General features: G+C 40.7%; 1 protein-coding gene across 1 annotated transcript in view; it reads right to left on the bottom strand.

The window, feature by feature from the left end:
- ATRN (attractin) overlaps positions 1 to 15,934 on the bottom strand; it is a 152,202-nt gene that overhangs the window by 60,753 nt on the left and 75,515 nt on the right. Inside the window, exons 17-24 of the mRNA XM_050895261.1 lie at positions 15,226 to 15,411; positions 13,199 to 13,432; positions 12,338 to 12,475; positions 7,180 to 7,273; positions 6,229 to 6,281; positions 4,475 to 4,569; positions 3,875 to 3,953; positions 3,315 to 3,472 (exon numbers count right to left, since the gene is read on the bottom strand). Of these exons, the coding sequence (XP_050751218.1) occupies positions 3,315 to 3,472; positions 3,875 to 3,953; positions 4,475 to 4,569; positions 6,229 to 6,281; positions 7,180 to 7,273; positions 12,338 to 12,475; positions 13,199 to 13,432; positions 15,226 to 15,411 (1,037 nt within the window). The remainder of the gene's footprint in view (positions 1 to 3,314; positions 3,473 to 3,874; positions 3,954 to 4,474; positions 4,570 to 6,228; positions 6,282 to 7,179; positions 7,274 to 12,337; positions 12,476 to 13,198; positions 13,433 to 15,225; positions 15,412 to 15,934) is intronic.

Genomic DNA, 15,934 nt, shown 5'->3' on the forward strand with positions numbered 1-15,934 from the left:
TATTCTCAGAACTAACATCAAAAAGGACATTAGGAACAATTAAAGAGTGTACGTATAACGGAGAGGAAAGGATTCATTAGCAATGTCTTAGAAGCCAGCAAGTAGTACAGAGATGAAATAAGACCTGCCGAATGTCAAGCCGTGCTAGACCTCAGCAAACGATAAACAAAACAGCAAGAGATGTTTCAGCCATACAAGTAAAGGAGACCAGAAAGGGAAAGGGAAGAGGGTATGCTGTAAGGATAGGCAAGAGGTTAAAACCAATCAGCTACATCCCTAAAACTAAATTAGAGCTTTCATTAAGGACAAGGACACTGAACATAGGTGCAAGGCAAAGCGTCTAATGGGAACAAGGTTATAAAAAGATACAGAACCAAAGTGGAGAGAAAACTCAAATGTTTCGATGCATTCAAAGTCAGTGAAAGCAGACAGCATGCAGCCCAGCACTCCAAAAGAAATGGCACATGAAATAACACTTCTGGTAGCAAGGCTGTTAAAGCAATCTACCAGCCGAGCGTGGCCGTATGGAAAATTTAAAACTTGTATTTAGAGGAGGGAGAGTCTAGATATTCACGCTCCCAAGATCTCAACAGCATGCAAAGTTTCAGGACAAGTTTTGAATAAAAGAACTGAAGTAGTAAATGAAAAACTGAGATCAACAAGCAATAGAGCTGACAACAGTAATGTGTGCTATGCCAGTCCACTATTTTCTGTCTCTAAAAATAATGAATTGTATAGACCGAGGCAGTACAGCTGAGCTAATCCAAATTTCATTATGGATATCAATACATCGGAAATTCCTGGGCGACATAAAAATGGTGAAGATTATTTCAAGAATCATAGTGGTTGAAGAGGACAGAAATGAGTTCAAGGATGGCATTTGGACAGACTTTGACTGATATATTCATTAATGACACAGACCCAAAAAGAAAGTGTGCTAACATCACAATCTGATAACAATGTTGAAGGAGATAATTAATTAAAATACGGAAAAGACCCACACAGAAGAACAACTAGATGATCTTCAGGACTGGCAATATTATCCAGTACCAGCAGCGAGGTAACATTTTACGATGCTATTAGGGACTGAGAAGAACGTTCGCTATCAAGACTGGGAGTTCATCAGTTGGAAACCAAGGATGTGAAAGAACAGGGCGTATTAGTCCAGATTAAAATGAGTAAAGACTATTAATTGCTGCAGCCATGAGAATGAGCAAAGCAAAATACTGCCATAAAAGGACCTAGAAAGGTCCATAAAGAACCTAGAGATACCGCTGTACAAAGCAATGGTGAGACCTGATCTCCATGACCTTATACATGGCTGACCAAAGCTGTACAAGTGAGACCAAGACAAGCAAGCACAGAGGAAAAACAAATGAGGCATCTGAACCTGAATAATCTGTTTCACAGGACAAGATGACGAGAGTTTGTCTTGCTTAAGCCAACAAACAAACACTAAAGGCTGAGAGAGGATATGACCTGTCCACATTCATCCAGGGAAAGCGGGAGACGCAGCCGCCAGACAAGAAGATGGAAGGGACATTTAAGCTCAATGACAACACTGGCATAGGAAAAGCTAGCAGAAATTCACCGTAAGTACAGGTAGGGTGGAGACTGGAGTAAACACAGGAGAGCTTAAGGGACAGGACACAGCACTGTTCTTAAACATCTACAACGTCCTAACACACAGTTCTGCATCAAGAAATGGCAAATAAATAAATCAGGGTAAGGTACAGTCCAGCACTAATTATGGAAAGTAAACTATCAGCCAACATAATCTGTAAGTTAAATAAAACATGATTTTTTTTCTGACTCCTCTGATTACCAATTTGATAAAAGAGAAGCTTGAATATTTAAATAAATCATTATGCAAGTGCCCACCTTTGTACGCAGGACGTTACTTCCTCTACTGAAAGCCGTACTTATATTAAAAGAAAACAATGAGTACTTGCTGCTTGAGTATCCAATGACATAAAGGTTTTACCTTGCAGCTCTTGCAAACTCCTCCATATCTAAAAATTAGGACTTGACAATGAACCAAGACTTTACCAATTTGTAAAGTAAAAACTCTCCAGCTGGAAAATGATTACCAATATTGTAAGTGATATTAAAAAGAACTAAAATGCAGTCCAAAGTCAGTCTATCAAGTCTACCAGCCTGCAATCAACAAGACAAAGTTTCCCCGAGTACTTAAAACCCACCGTCTTTACCAGAAGTGACGCAGGCATTTACACATGTATTCCTAATACTTTTTTAAAAGTTCAGGAAATACCTTGAAAAATATCACTATAGCTTAAGGACCTTTTTTCCAGGTGGACCTCATTTCCTTGCTCAATATTATCATGTGCATTATCTTTGCTGGAAGTGACCCCTATGGTGAGTTTGTGTGGCTGACAGGTCTGAAATATCAAGTAAATTAACGTGCAGTTGTCAGCTTTCACATAAGAATTGGTTGAATAAGGGTGAAGATGGAAGAATTCGGGTTTCCACATTTGACCAAGCTTCTTAAAAAAGGCAGAATTCAAACACACAGAGCCTCATCTGAGATCTCTGTTCCAGACCTAGAAGTACTTTTGTCCTTCAAAGGACCCCCATATCACTCAGAGTACACTGCAGGTTGCTACTTGACTTCACCCAGAGCAAGAATGTGGCCAAGGTTTCTCTGAATTATGAGCTGCCACAGCAGTTGCAGAGCCTCTGTGATTGCAGTCTGTGATCTATGAGTGTTTTCATGATCCACCAAGCTTTATCCACTGCTGCTTCAGCACTAGCCTTATCATCACAGTCAGTCTGACACCTGAGGCAACGTGTGCATTAACTTACTGCACTGAATTAAGGGAAAGAATGAGCTTCATCTTATTCTGCAGGTACCACCAATCTCGGGCAGCACAAGGAGAAAGGGGGATGGCCCCCGAGCTGTGCTTTTTCAGAACAAGACGTTAAAAAGAGACACTAAGAACGTTTCCTCTGTTTTTTCATTCCAGGCTTGGGTTTTGGCTATACGAGTCTTTGTTTTCTTCAACATCAATATCTATACATTTGAAGTCAGAGACCTCGTTAGAACATAGCCTTGTTAATAAGCGAGCATCCCACTTTATTTCTCAGCGCATTTTTAGATCCACTGGGCTGAGGCAACATCAGAAGATGACGCACCTTTTTGCTCTTAATCAGGAACATCAAACCCTTTGTCTGCTGCAGGATTATATTGAGAGCTGGTTCAGCTCAGACAACACAAAGCACACCGATCTGCCACATTGCTTGAGAGAAAGAAAAAAGTACTTTTAAATAATTATACACATGTTAACAGCTCCTACCTGTATTTTTATCGGCCAGGTGAAATTGCTGACGTAAACGAAGAAAGTGATGTTTGGATTGTTGCGGAAATCAAATTTCTCATTGGAGAAACTGTCCTTGTATTCTTTTATATTGGTTCTTGAAACAACTGGAATTTCCTCCCCAGCCTGCGTGCCAGCTGTTTTCAAATGTTAAAAAGTAGCAAGAAAAGATGTTTCAATGCACACTTTAAGTGGCAAACAAAGAGGGCGACGCATCCTGAATTTTAATGTTACAAAACTAACTATTCATCTGAACACTACCATTTTAAGCTCCATTGCATTATCAAAATCCCTGTGTGCCAAAATATTGCATTACTAAAAATCAAATTTGCACCTTTGATGTTTCCAAAATACACTATTAAGATAGAAAAACATAGTTCTTTTTAATGTTTTACTTCTGCCCCCCAGGCTTAACATTTAAAATCATTACAGAACAAGTTCATAGGTTAAAAAAAACAGTTTCCCCAATTAAATTTGCATTTGTTGAAAACTGGTAACCGAAACAAACTACCAAGAAACTTAGATCATGCTCATTTTACCTGCAAAACTTGTGGACCAAGTAATGTTGAGGTTGAAGTTTTTAGATGCATTGATAAACATGTCCAGGTCTCTGTTTTGCTTGGGGGAAAAAAAAAGAAAACCCATTTTTAGGATAACAATTTTACTGTACTGTTTCCTAGCAAATCTTCACTGAAAAAAAAAACCTTGGAATTTGTTATTTACATGAAGCAAATACATCAAGCAAAAAACTATTTACGTTTTCCAAAAGCAGTATTCTCCTCCCCAAGGAAAGCATAATAAAGAACGAAACAAGCCATGTGCATGGAATAAAACAGGAAGAATAGAGACACAATGTATTGGGTGAACAACAAGCAAAACTAGAGTAGCTCAGAGGTTGTTCCAACAACCGTAAAGAATCAACTGTGGTTCCTTATGAAATTTTACCATGAAGATTTGACACTGCGTGGCCAAGCCAAGCTCAAAAAGTTCTAATTGCTTTGGGGAGCTGGACATACATGCCACATTAAGAGACTACATCTGGAGACTCGCAGAACTGTAACAATTCATCGCCTCCATGTCCAAGAGACGACAAACATATGCCCAAAGGATGAAGTTTAAAGGGAAAGTAGAAAATTTACCTCTTCGGGTGTTGCTACAAAGTTGATTGCTGTGTAATAGCGATCATCCTCTTGAGAAAGGCTGAAGGTGAACTGATAGTCAATGAGAAGAGTATCTGTAAGGAATGCACAGAGAAAGTTATCCCGTGTCTTGGAATAAAACAATCTTCTGCAAAGCAAGGCATGATGTCACTGAAGCGTTTCTTGCACTGCGAGCACAACTAGGAGTCACCGCGCTGTTACAAATGACTCCAACCTATGCACGATCCCACACAAAAGGGCCAAAAACCTCTTTTTGAGTCTAGAGGGGAAAAAGATTCTGTTCACATTTTCCAGGCAATAGCCTCCAGCCTTAATCTAAATGACTGTTCATACCTATACATTGTAAAAAACATGACAAGACATTTACTTTTTCCTTACTGCAATACCTCCACGTGCTAAGGGAATACTTGCAAAATAAAATAGCCTGTATAATCCCCACTTGGGAGGGGACTAAGTTCCATGCACGATAAATTTCTGTACATCAGTGGACTGTACAGGGAGGATTTCTGAGGAGCAGCTACTTGTTAAGGGACCCAGCTGCCATCCTACTCTGGGTCACATCATGTCCAGGCACGCCAGGACCAGTTTCTGGCCTACCTGTATGCCCTCCTATGCTCATGTCTGCCTAGGGCTGGGGTATCACCTCTTTGTTAATCGACAGTGCACAGCCAGTTTGGGGGATACATCCACCAGTCTCAGTATCCTTTTTTTAAAATGCAGTATTATGACTTGTACATATTCCTGAACCCACGCAGAGACATTCCAAGCAATAATAAATACGAAGCTATACACCAGGTGTTATTTTTCTCTTATTGCCTCCTGGAGACCCCTTTTTGGATAGACACAAGCTAGATAACCTGCTGACGTCTACCCACAACTCCTATGAAGCGTTACGACAGAAATCTTCAAGGAAGAAAACCAAGTGAGACTGAATCTGTACAGCACAAGGTTGCTCCTGTAAGAGTTGTAAAGTTCTGTCTTTTTCCCCTTTTTGCCCACTTTACCACCGTGCCACTGGCAGCAATGAATCAGGCCATCCTTGTACAGAGACTGTCAAGAGAAGCCATCAGCGCCCTTGCTTGGCTACGCAAGCAGAATTCAAATTTGCTAAATACAGCATGTTGATAATTTCTGTGTTGCACAAAAATACTGTTTGAGACTTGCATCTTTATGTAATTTAAGATTACATCTATCCAGGCCTGCCAGTGTGCTGATTGCTAATATTTGTAAATAGAAGCTGGAGAGTTTCCATTAAGTAATCTGAATCTTGGCAAAGTATCTTCCCAAATTGCACGGGAATCCAACGGTTCGTTTCAGAGGAAACGTGGCAATTTTGAAACCTTACCCATTCTAACATGGAACAGACTTTTTAAAAAATAGTATTTTGCACTTACAAAAATTCTAAAAACATGCTTTGGTTTTGACTTATTAGGTATATATTTCAGAGTATTCTCCAGAAGACCAGATTTCATTTCAAAGTCACGTGAAAAACATTCAAAAGTTTGTTCTGAAAGATCCAATCATCAGACAGACCTTATCAAGAAGAGTATTTTCATTCTCTTTAAAGAATACCTTTGTGAAAAGTGAAGTTTATTAAAAACTATTTTTTAGTCCTTCCCTTAATCTCCTGTATTTTAAACAGACGCTGAGGCAACTAAAACTAGTTTTAAATAAAGTATTTTAAACTTCAAACACATTTTTTTATCTCCCAACAAAATCCCAAGAGTACTCACAGTAACACGTTCCTTTAAGTGGATTTCCCTGATATCTATTTTCAACTTCGCACCTAAAAAGAATAAGTATTTTTTAATAAATGGGATTTTTTTTTTCAGTTCTATTTATTCCCAGCCACTAAAAATCAGCAAACGCCACCTGTGCCGATAACAGTACACAATTAAAAATAAAAGATGCACGTCTGAGCTATACTGAGCTGCTGAAGAAATTCCACGATCCCTGCAAGTCAAACTAGTATGCAGTAAAAATGAAATACAAAATTCTGGATATTAACCTTTGCATGCACTTGGAATGTATTTATTAGCTTTTCACAATGCACGGAACTGGATTACTACAGTCAAAACTAAAGTTTCCATTTACATTCACGGCTATTCTAGGATCTAGTCCTATAAACGTTTATCCATGTGAGCAACACTTTAAAAATAAACCTGGCAAAGAAATTATTTGGAATGAAATTATTTCCACTAACATTACACTAAAAGCATTTGTGTTCTGTTACAGAGAAACCTCCAGCAAATTTGTTGCTCTGAGACTGCTCCATTAAAATGCTTGAATGTCAAAGTCTTATTTCAGATCTATTTACACTCCCCCAGAACAGCATCAGAGCGCACAGACAGTAAAAATCTACCAATTAAAAAGAAACTATTGAGGGATAAAGCAAAGTGGTATGTATAGTTTGGGGGCGGAGGCATTATTTTTTCACCCCATCCCTTCTGCACGACATTCCCAGTTGCAATGTTCTTAAAAATGGAAATCTTCAGGAAATCATTTTGTTGATGTTATCCCCCCAGGGGAAGCACGGCTGGCTGCACCGCCAATGAAGTTAGTCAACTGTCAGCAGGAAGAGATGAGCAGAGACATCATAAATACAATCATTAAAAAATGTAGGGGTGCCATGCCGGTATGCGCACAGCCTTTTGATTTCAAATAACAAAGTGAAACGAACTCACAGTTGACACTCGTCTCCTTTTATTCCCTTGGTGGTGCAGAAACATTTCCCTGTATTTGTGTTGCAGACAGACGCGTGGCCATTGCACTTGCAAGCTGTTGAGCAGAGGGGGAAAAAGATGCAATGTTGAATGAAGCAAGAGAAACAGATTCGATAGCAATTAAGTCCTTTAGTTGCCAAACTGAGATACATCAACAATTAAAGTGCGTATGAAAACCCATTTGGTAGTCTTTGGTTTCTTTGTGATAGAGAAGGCTGCCAAAAATAGAATCGCGAGTCAAAACGAAGTGAGTGCGGGCTCCAGGACCGATGTTTTGTATCAAAATCATGATCAGACCGTGCTTTTTAGCCTCAAAAATTTATTTAACTTCCTCTCTTGTTGTTAGATAGCACTAGGGATATCATAACTGGCAAGAAAAAGAACAATATTTGGAATAGCTTTGGGCTTGCTAACCCATTTCAGTCAAACTCAAAACTCTTGAGAGAAGATTATTTTTGCAAATAAAGCAAAGCTCGTGGTGCTTTTAGGGCTTTTTCTAGAAATAAATAGGCCTTTGAGAAAATAATGTCATTATCAACATTGTCAGTGTATCTGCAGTGTAAAACGGCTGGTGCTAAGAACACGATGTCCATGCTGTAAGTGGTTTGGGGCGCGTGCCCCAATATATTTTAGAATAGCTTTAGCCTGGTCTCACGAGCTGAATGCCACCGAGTCGTGGCTGAAGCAAATCAGCGCGTCCCTAGACCACATCAGGTTTGTGGCATGCCCAAACAGACCAGCTCATATACTCTGAGCCCGCTCGAGATGCAAACCAAGGTATGACAGTGGGGACGTGTGGGAGATTTGCTTCAAAAGAATGCTCCTGATTCAAATTAAAATGCTAACATTGACACACTTTGAGACCTTTATTGATAAAGAAGTAGAGGCGGTACACGCAAAAAAAAACCCAAAACCAAAACAACAAACAACAAAACCAACACAAGCGGTTGTCTTTGATATAATGTTCACTGTAACTAGAAGAATGGATATAATAACTTTTCCCGGAAGGTAGGTGCCTTTTAGAAGTTGTTCTACCCATGACCTGGAAGGTGCATTCATCTGGAGCTGTGCATGGGAGAGCGTACAATACAAGAAGGGAAAAAGTAAACAAAGAGAAGATCCCTCATTTGCGGTCCCCCAGCTTGCTGGAAATAGTATGCTTTAAAAGCTGGTGCCTCCTCGTTAAGAAGACATACGCCTTCTCATTAAGAGGACATGTGCCACTCAATGTACCAGCAGATTCTTAGACATGAAGTCCCCATCTTGAATATCCTTGCCAACCTTGGACCTTATTTTACAAATCCTTTTGATGTCTTCTTTATATTGGCATGTAATGGAAGCTATATTGTATCAGGGACACTTAATTGTGCTTCTCAGATGTGGATGAGTGGTTTCCTAGCAGCAACACGGAACAAAATATGAAGAAGCATAAAGGCCTATTGTGGGAACAAGTAGACTGAATGAAGATTTGACAAAATAATTGCATTCTGTGAAGCACTTCTCATTAGTGGCACTTTAAAAAAAAAAAATAATCTTAATACTATTGAGAATGTCTTGTACTTCCTTCCCTATGCTTTGCAAACGGTAAGTAAAGTGAAATTTGATCAATATTCAACATTAACATACATAAAAATTAGGAGAAATTTCAAATTTCATGTTGTTTAGACCACAGTATCTTCAGCACTAACATTAATGCCTCCTCACCCTGCTCTTTAGCCACATGCTTATCAAGAAGACTGAACACTCAAATACTTCTATTTAAAACAACAGAGTCTATTTATTTATCCATTTTCCTATGAGCCCCGTAACTGGAAATCATTCAGTAAAGGACTGGAATATGCACAAAGAGAAATTTTCTCATGGCTTTTCAAACAACTATGAAGTTTGGAAACAAACTATTGACAAAATGTACTAGACACCCTCGCTGGAGTCTAAAAATGAAAATTTCCCTCCAGAGTCTGATGCTAGAGCAGAAAGCCAAAATTACTGGAAATGGCTTTTTGACTGTGAAGCATGGTAACAGTCTGACGATGAACCACCTTACAGGGAGTCTCCTTCCACCTTCTTCACAAACCATGGGTCACAGAGTCATTCAGACACGGTCACGGGGATCGCGCTCCTCTTCCTGCATTTGTGACGGTCCAACGTACCAACAGCAACCGCATCCCCCGCCTGCCCAACACCATTTTTCCATGCCAAGTGCTTTAGCCGTTCTCCAAGGCCGCCGTGCAGCCCTGGGAGGGGGAGCAGGCAGAACCACGGCACCAGCAGCTCACCGTGGGCCACCAGCAAACGCTCCACGGAGGCGTTCAGAAGCGCTGCCGCAGCAGCAATCTGATTTCAGGCATAATAGCGCCTTCCGTTCTCTTGCAAATAACTTCCTTATCTACCGCCAGCATATTTTCATGTGAAACTTTAATCAGAAAATTCAAAAAATCCTGAATGCAGAGAAAGCACCTTGCAGCTATTTTTACATTTGATGTGCTGCATTTCCTGCCCTTCCCGATTAACGCTTCTCTATGTTGGACACCTCCTAAAAGCAACTGCTGAGGAGTGATTTACCTACCATTTAGTTATTATCTGCCCAGCTCTGCAAACACCAATGCCTACGATGATAGGCAAACAATTCTTTCAGAGAAATAACTGCAGTTGGTCAAAATTTTTTCAACACAAGCGATATTGCAACGTTCACCTGCTCTGGTGGCACAGAGCAGCAGGAAAAGGCATCTTATTCCATCCCCTCTTCTTATTCCTCCCTGGCTTTTGAACCCCATCGCTACCGCTTCCAGCTCTGCGTAGCCTTACCTGTTTGAAAGGCTACTGCTATCCCAACAGTGTCACTCAAACTCCTGATGGCTCAGCAGAACGGGAAATACCAAACACTAATGCTTTTTCCAGCACGGACTATTTGCCATTTTGAGGATATTTATGGTCCCCGTGCTGCTGGGGCCATTGGGCTAACGTTGCAGATCTCCACATCAAAGTACACGGACTTGCACTAGGCACTAAGCGTGCAAACGCACGGATGCTTGTGCATCAGGATGGAGTGTACCAACAACCACCTCCAGCACGGATGTGACCGCAGGCTCTAAAACCAGAGCGGCACACAACCTTGCACATAAATGCACAAAAAGACTGAAATCGGCACATCATTAACGGGAAAGGAAGGAGGGACCGTGGCTCAGAGGAGGGATAAAAGCCAGAGCTGGCTCTGTTGCCTGTCAGCCAAACCTTATCTGAAGAATTCCCCTCTGGAAACCTTTTCACTGAGCAAAAATTACTAATGGCCAGCCATCGCTCTGGCTGCATCAGGTAGGATGAATTCCTCTCGCTTTCCCTCTTCCGATCCACCTCGGTCTTTCTGCCCAGCACCCTGCTTCCCTCATTCTTTCGTCTTCACAGTAAACAGCGTTAAATCACAGCAAATTAAAAACCTAGGCCCAAAGCACTTGAGAGCAAAGCACTTTTGACATGAGCTACTAGTTTCATCAGATAACGAATGAATGCTGTTCCACAGTCTCTCAACAGATTTTCTAATTTCTTTTTCAGGCATCTGGATGACTTTAGTCTATCATTCATTATCTCAACAACAAACTATTTTTGGACAATCCTCATGCGAAAGAGTCCAAAGTAACTTGCTCTCAAATTTCCACATGCATAGAAAAGCAACAAGTATCAAAAGGCACGTTGTGATCCAATGATTAAACCTGAATGCTCAGAGTAGAATTATATATTTTCTCAGCCCAACTCAGTCTCAATTTATTCATTCCTGCACTTCAAATTATCTTCACACAAAATGAGTTTACAAATATCAGCGGTATTTAATCTGGCAGATAACGTTCTGAAATAAAGTGTCAGAGATGCTCCTTTTCCTTTGGACCTGTGCCGTTGTGTTGTCTGTCATCATTTCATATCCCACCTACTCCAACACCCTTTTCTCTAAGTAAGGCAGCCTTGTCCCTGCCTGTGATCTTTTCACCCCTTTCCTTGAATCTGTCCGCTGGGAGGTGGGTCTTCGCAGCCTCAAACATCACCAACTTACTCTTGCTTTAGGAAACAGGACGTTCATGCTCCAGTTACTGACTCTCATCTTCATCCAAAAGGTCGATGCTACTTCCAGTAAACATACTAAATGAATTTCCAAGGATTTTCTACTGGATTGTCTCCACACTTGGAAGGAGCAACTCAAAGTCTTCAACGTCCCCTCATTAATCACCTTCACTTCAGGATGCCTACAAACCACCCACACTCATTTCATGGAAGTACTGACACTACTCTGACACCGAACAATGTTATTTCTGTTCTACCTTTTCCATCACTGTATCTAATTATATCACTCCACCTAACTATACTCCATTACAGCTCTTCGGAGCAAGAAGCACCTTCCTTTACATCTGGCATATCACCTATCACAGCTGGATTCTAGTTTACAACTGGTCTCCCCATGGTACAACACTACCAAATTCACAGTAATTCAGAATAATGTTGCAAGGTTGAAGGGCAAAACTCCAAATCTTACATGTTCATTTCTCAGTATTACCTGTATTGGTCCTTCCAGAAAGATTTTTTTCCCAGTTTAACTGAATCTTGCACAACCGAAAAAAGTTCTTTGTGCCAAAGAGTCCCAAAGCACTTTACAAACTTAAAATGCAGTTTTAACAGGGATCACCTAATCCTCAACTGAAATCCAGCCAACTCCTCACTAAAATATGGCAAGCCTTTTATGAAGCAGACAATTGTAACGATAAACGCACACATTAACCGAACGTAATAGAAGGTGGAATTTAGATAAGCAGAAATTTGTTCAAGACATTGGGATTAACACTGTTTCTTTTCAAAACAGCGTCATCAAACACTAAAACACACACATTTTTCACTGTCGTCATTTAAAGTTTACAAAGGAGGGTAAAAAATCATCTTTGTCTTGGGCAATGAAAGTCAAAGAACTTCATCAAGCAGTTTCTGTATCTTTGATTTGAAGAAACAAGGATTGTGCCTTGCTTGCAGGAAAGAAAAGATGTATTATCAGGATATAATTTCAGTTAAGATAGCAGAGGAATGAGTAAAGAGCGAAAAACATCAAAGACTTCAGCGCAGGAAGATTTAAGGCATCACTTACGCTGACACGTTCCTCCATTAGTCGGATCACCGTAGTAGCCCGAGATACAAGTTTCACAGTGTTTGCCGGTTGTCAGATTTTCACACTTCTCACAGATGCTTTCATTTACACACTTACTGTGCCCATTACACTGGCAGGCTGAAGAAAACAGAAAAGGATGAGTATCTGTGCTCAAATATAGCACTTCATATAGAGCCTCAAAAGTCTGTGTTCTGCAGAGGCTGAATGAAACCATTTCATGCGCCTTCCAAAGAGGCTCTTGCAGTTTTGCTAGCGATACATGAACTCAAAGAGAAGTCTGTCTTGAAAACCTGAAATTTAAAGCCACACATGGAAAACTGAACTCCAAAACATTACAGGCATATTGGACAGACAGGACTGGAAGCAGCTGGTGAGACAGATTTCCAAGGAGGAATGGGGAAGAAAGGGTTTAGCAGCAGTCCAAGTAATTTCATGCTATATGTTTGGTGTCAGAAACGTTATTTCAGAATCACCCTGAGCACTACTAACAGTTAAATCAACCTTCAAAGAAAGAATTGCCTTTCTTTCAAACAACCCTAAAACGAATAAACAAACAAAAGTTTAAAACTCGGTAGAGGTTTGCAGGGAAAGGAAAAGTTTCGCTAGAGTAATGCATAGATAAGTCTCCATGCAGCAAACCTCTGCAGCTCACCTGCGGATACCTGCACAACTCCTTCCATCTCAAAATATGTTATTTCTTGTTTGTCTTCCAAGCTCTTTTTCCTCCCTCCATTAACAGGAGGGAACACAGACATCACGATAGTCTTAAAAAGTCTCTCCCCTTGCATTTAATTGTTGCTACGGCTGAAAGGTTTGAACAATTAAACGTCGCTCATTTACCTGGACACTGAATAAAGGACCAATTATAGCTGTTCTCCACAGGACACATGCTGACATTAAGGACAGGCTCCAAGCTGTGTTTCCCTGTTGCGGATGGGGTTGGCATCTTGACCGGACCTCTGTAGGAGCCTTCGATGCACTTCCCCTTGCCGGTGTTGCTCGGATCCGTGCACCACCCGCAGCCGGGCTGCTCCAAACAGTGAGCACACGTGCAGTAGCCTGAACAGTTTTCAGCTATATAAAAAAAAAAAAAACCCAAACAAACATCAAACTCCGGAATAAATCACTGTCCCAAAACACAGGCGACAACGAACGCAGAAACCCTTGTATGTCTTTTGTGACCTTCAGTATTTATCTCGCCAAATCTGTAAATATTTATTCTGATGTTCACAGTAACACGTATATATACTCATTCCTATCAGTATATTTATTCTAGAAGCTAAGATAACTATTAACAAAGGTTGCATTAATCAGTGAGTTATGAAACAATGCAATACACACGTAAGGTTTTTCTAACCATTACACGCCACCCACTAAAACCAGAGGTTAATGTTCCCAACTACAAAAGATCTCCGATTGATTTACAACGGATCAGATGATAAAATGAGCCATCTGGAAGCAAAGGCTAAAAAAACCCAGTTTAGTTACTTGCTTTGAGTCTCTTCTTACCACACGTTTTAATATCACACGCCACTATTTCAAGTATTTATCTGAGCCAAAAAGCACAGAATACAAATACAGAATAGAATTTGTCTTCTTAGGATGCTCCGAGTGCCACATACAGATCCCCTGGGCCCAGCAATCAATTAAATCAGAGAAAAACCATCGCCACCCTTTAACCGGTCCTTTCTCAAATGGGATTGTATTTCAGGGGTGACAAACTCTATATGTAGGAAAGTTTTTCTATTCCCTTCCCAATACCCTCTTAAAAAATATTTTGTAGATTCTTGGTGTTCTAAGATGAGCAGGCTTTCTATCTCGATGTTTAAATTGACAATATCTGCCTTTAAAAGAAGGAAAGTAGTAGAAAAACTTTGTTTTCCATTATTTCAGCTTACTCATCTCCTGCCTGATGGTTCCTCCAATTTTTGACTTCTGGCCACACGGGAAGTTCACACTCATGTTTGACAGCTACCTGAAACTAATTTGCTCCATCTCTTATTTTGCAATAATGAGATACCCAGCTTATTCTCATCAGCTTCCAGAAGTTCCTGGAGCAACCGCAGCAACTCAAACTGCCCAACTTCCCTCCTGGGGAACACAGGCACCCCTCTCCCTCTGCTACGCCGAGAGCGCCGGCTTTCCTGACTCCTCTGCTCACACTCAGCTCCTAAAGAATTCAACGTAAATCATTTCTAAAACTGTTCGACCACGTTTTAAATTTCTAGACTACTTCCCCACAGTCTGAAAACAGAAAGCAATATTCCAAAGCACCATAAATCTTTTCCAGTTTGCTCCCAGCTACCTCAAAGAGTAAAAGAAAAAAAAAAAATCATTTATTTAAAGTAAGTTCGAAATTCCTACTGTGGGCTATACACAGACAATACTTCAGAATAAAACAGTTGTGTAAACCCTAATTGGGATTTGATACAGATAATCTAATATTAAATTACATGGCTCCATATATGAATAAAAGAGATACAGAAGAGATACAAAAAGAAGTTAATCACATGAAATTATGTAACAATTAATTTGAGGGATAGGAATTCAAATAATGAAACAAGTACTTCTCCATTGAAAAAAAAAGTGGAGATTTCATCATCTCACTCGAAAGCCTTCACTATCTGCCATTTAGTTTAACTGATAGTTCCCATAAGCGGGACCGAATTCTATTTAATGCTTTACATGATGCAGAGTATACCGCAGGATGGAGCTGCACACACTAAGCTCCTGGGGCCAGGTACTTGTACCTTTGTCCAGGGGATTTTCGGTATAACCGATGAGCAGAGGTTGATGACTTTTGCTAGCAAATGTCAGCAAATACAAGACTCCAGCCCATCCGTCAAGACGCAGAAGCAATTACTCACGCGGACAACTGCTCATGGTGTACCACTCCATGCACTGCCCGTAGGGGAAAGAGGCCACGTAGGCGTTGGAGTCCACGCACTGTTTCATGTTGCTGCACCACATGCACTCGGAGCTGCCGCTCGTGCACTCCCCGCACATGGTCCGCAGGGCGCAGGGCGTGCGGCACTGCTTGGCGCTGTGGTTTGCTGCGGGCAGGAGGACAAGAGTCAGCTTTCTTCCAGAAAGAAAGAGGTAACGAGCCCCGAGATGGAAAGACAGAAGATAAAAAGCCCTGTCTATTATTCAGGCTGAAAAATAGTTCAGTATCACAGGCTTGAAACACTTCGTTTGTGGTGTGGTGTTGCTGGATGGAGCTGGCGATATCTTATACCACGGTGAATACGAGAAATGCAGCGAGTACTGTAAAATCATTTCTCTTATGTATCCTTCATGAGTGTTAATGCTTTTTAAGGTATTCACCTTAAGAAAATTTAAATAGTGTTATGAATGTGGTCTTTATCTCTCTGCAGGTCTGTTGATGTGTTCCTTAGCTATTCTCCCAACCGAAGTGTTGGGAAGAAACCCCACATTTTATGTGAGCACACTGGCATGTGTTTTAAGTTATTTGATCAGTTCCACACATAAAATGAGTATCGAAAGCAGAACTAACTCAGGAGTTGCTGGTGTGAGCCAATGCTTTATCATCTGTTTCAAGTGACTGTTCTCAGA

Source organism: Gymnogyps californianus, chromosome 4, assembly GCF_018139145.2.
Source record: "Gymnogyps californianus isolate 813 chromosome 4, ASM1813914v2, whole genome shotgun sequence".
Classification (NCBI taxonomy): Eukaryota; Metazoa; Chordata; class Aves; order Accipitriformes; family Cathartidae; genus Gymnogyps; species Gymnogyps californianus.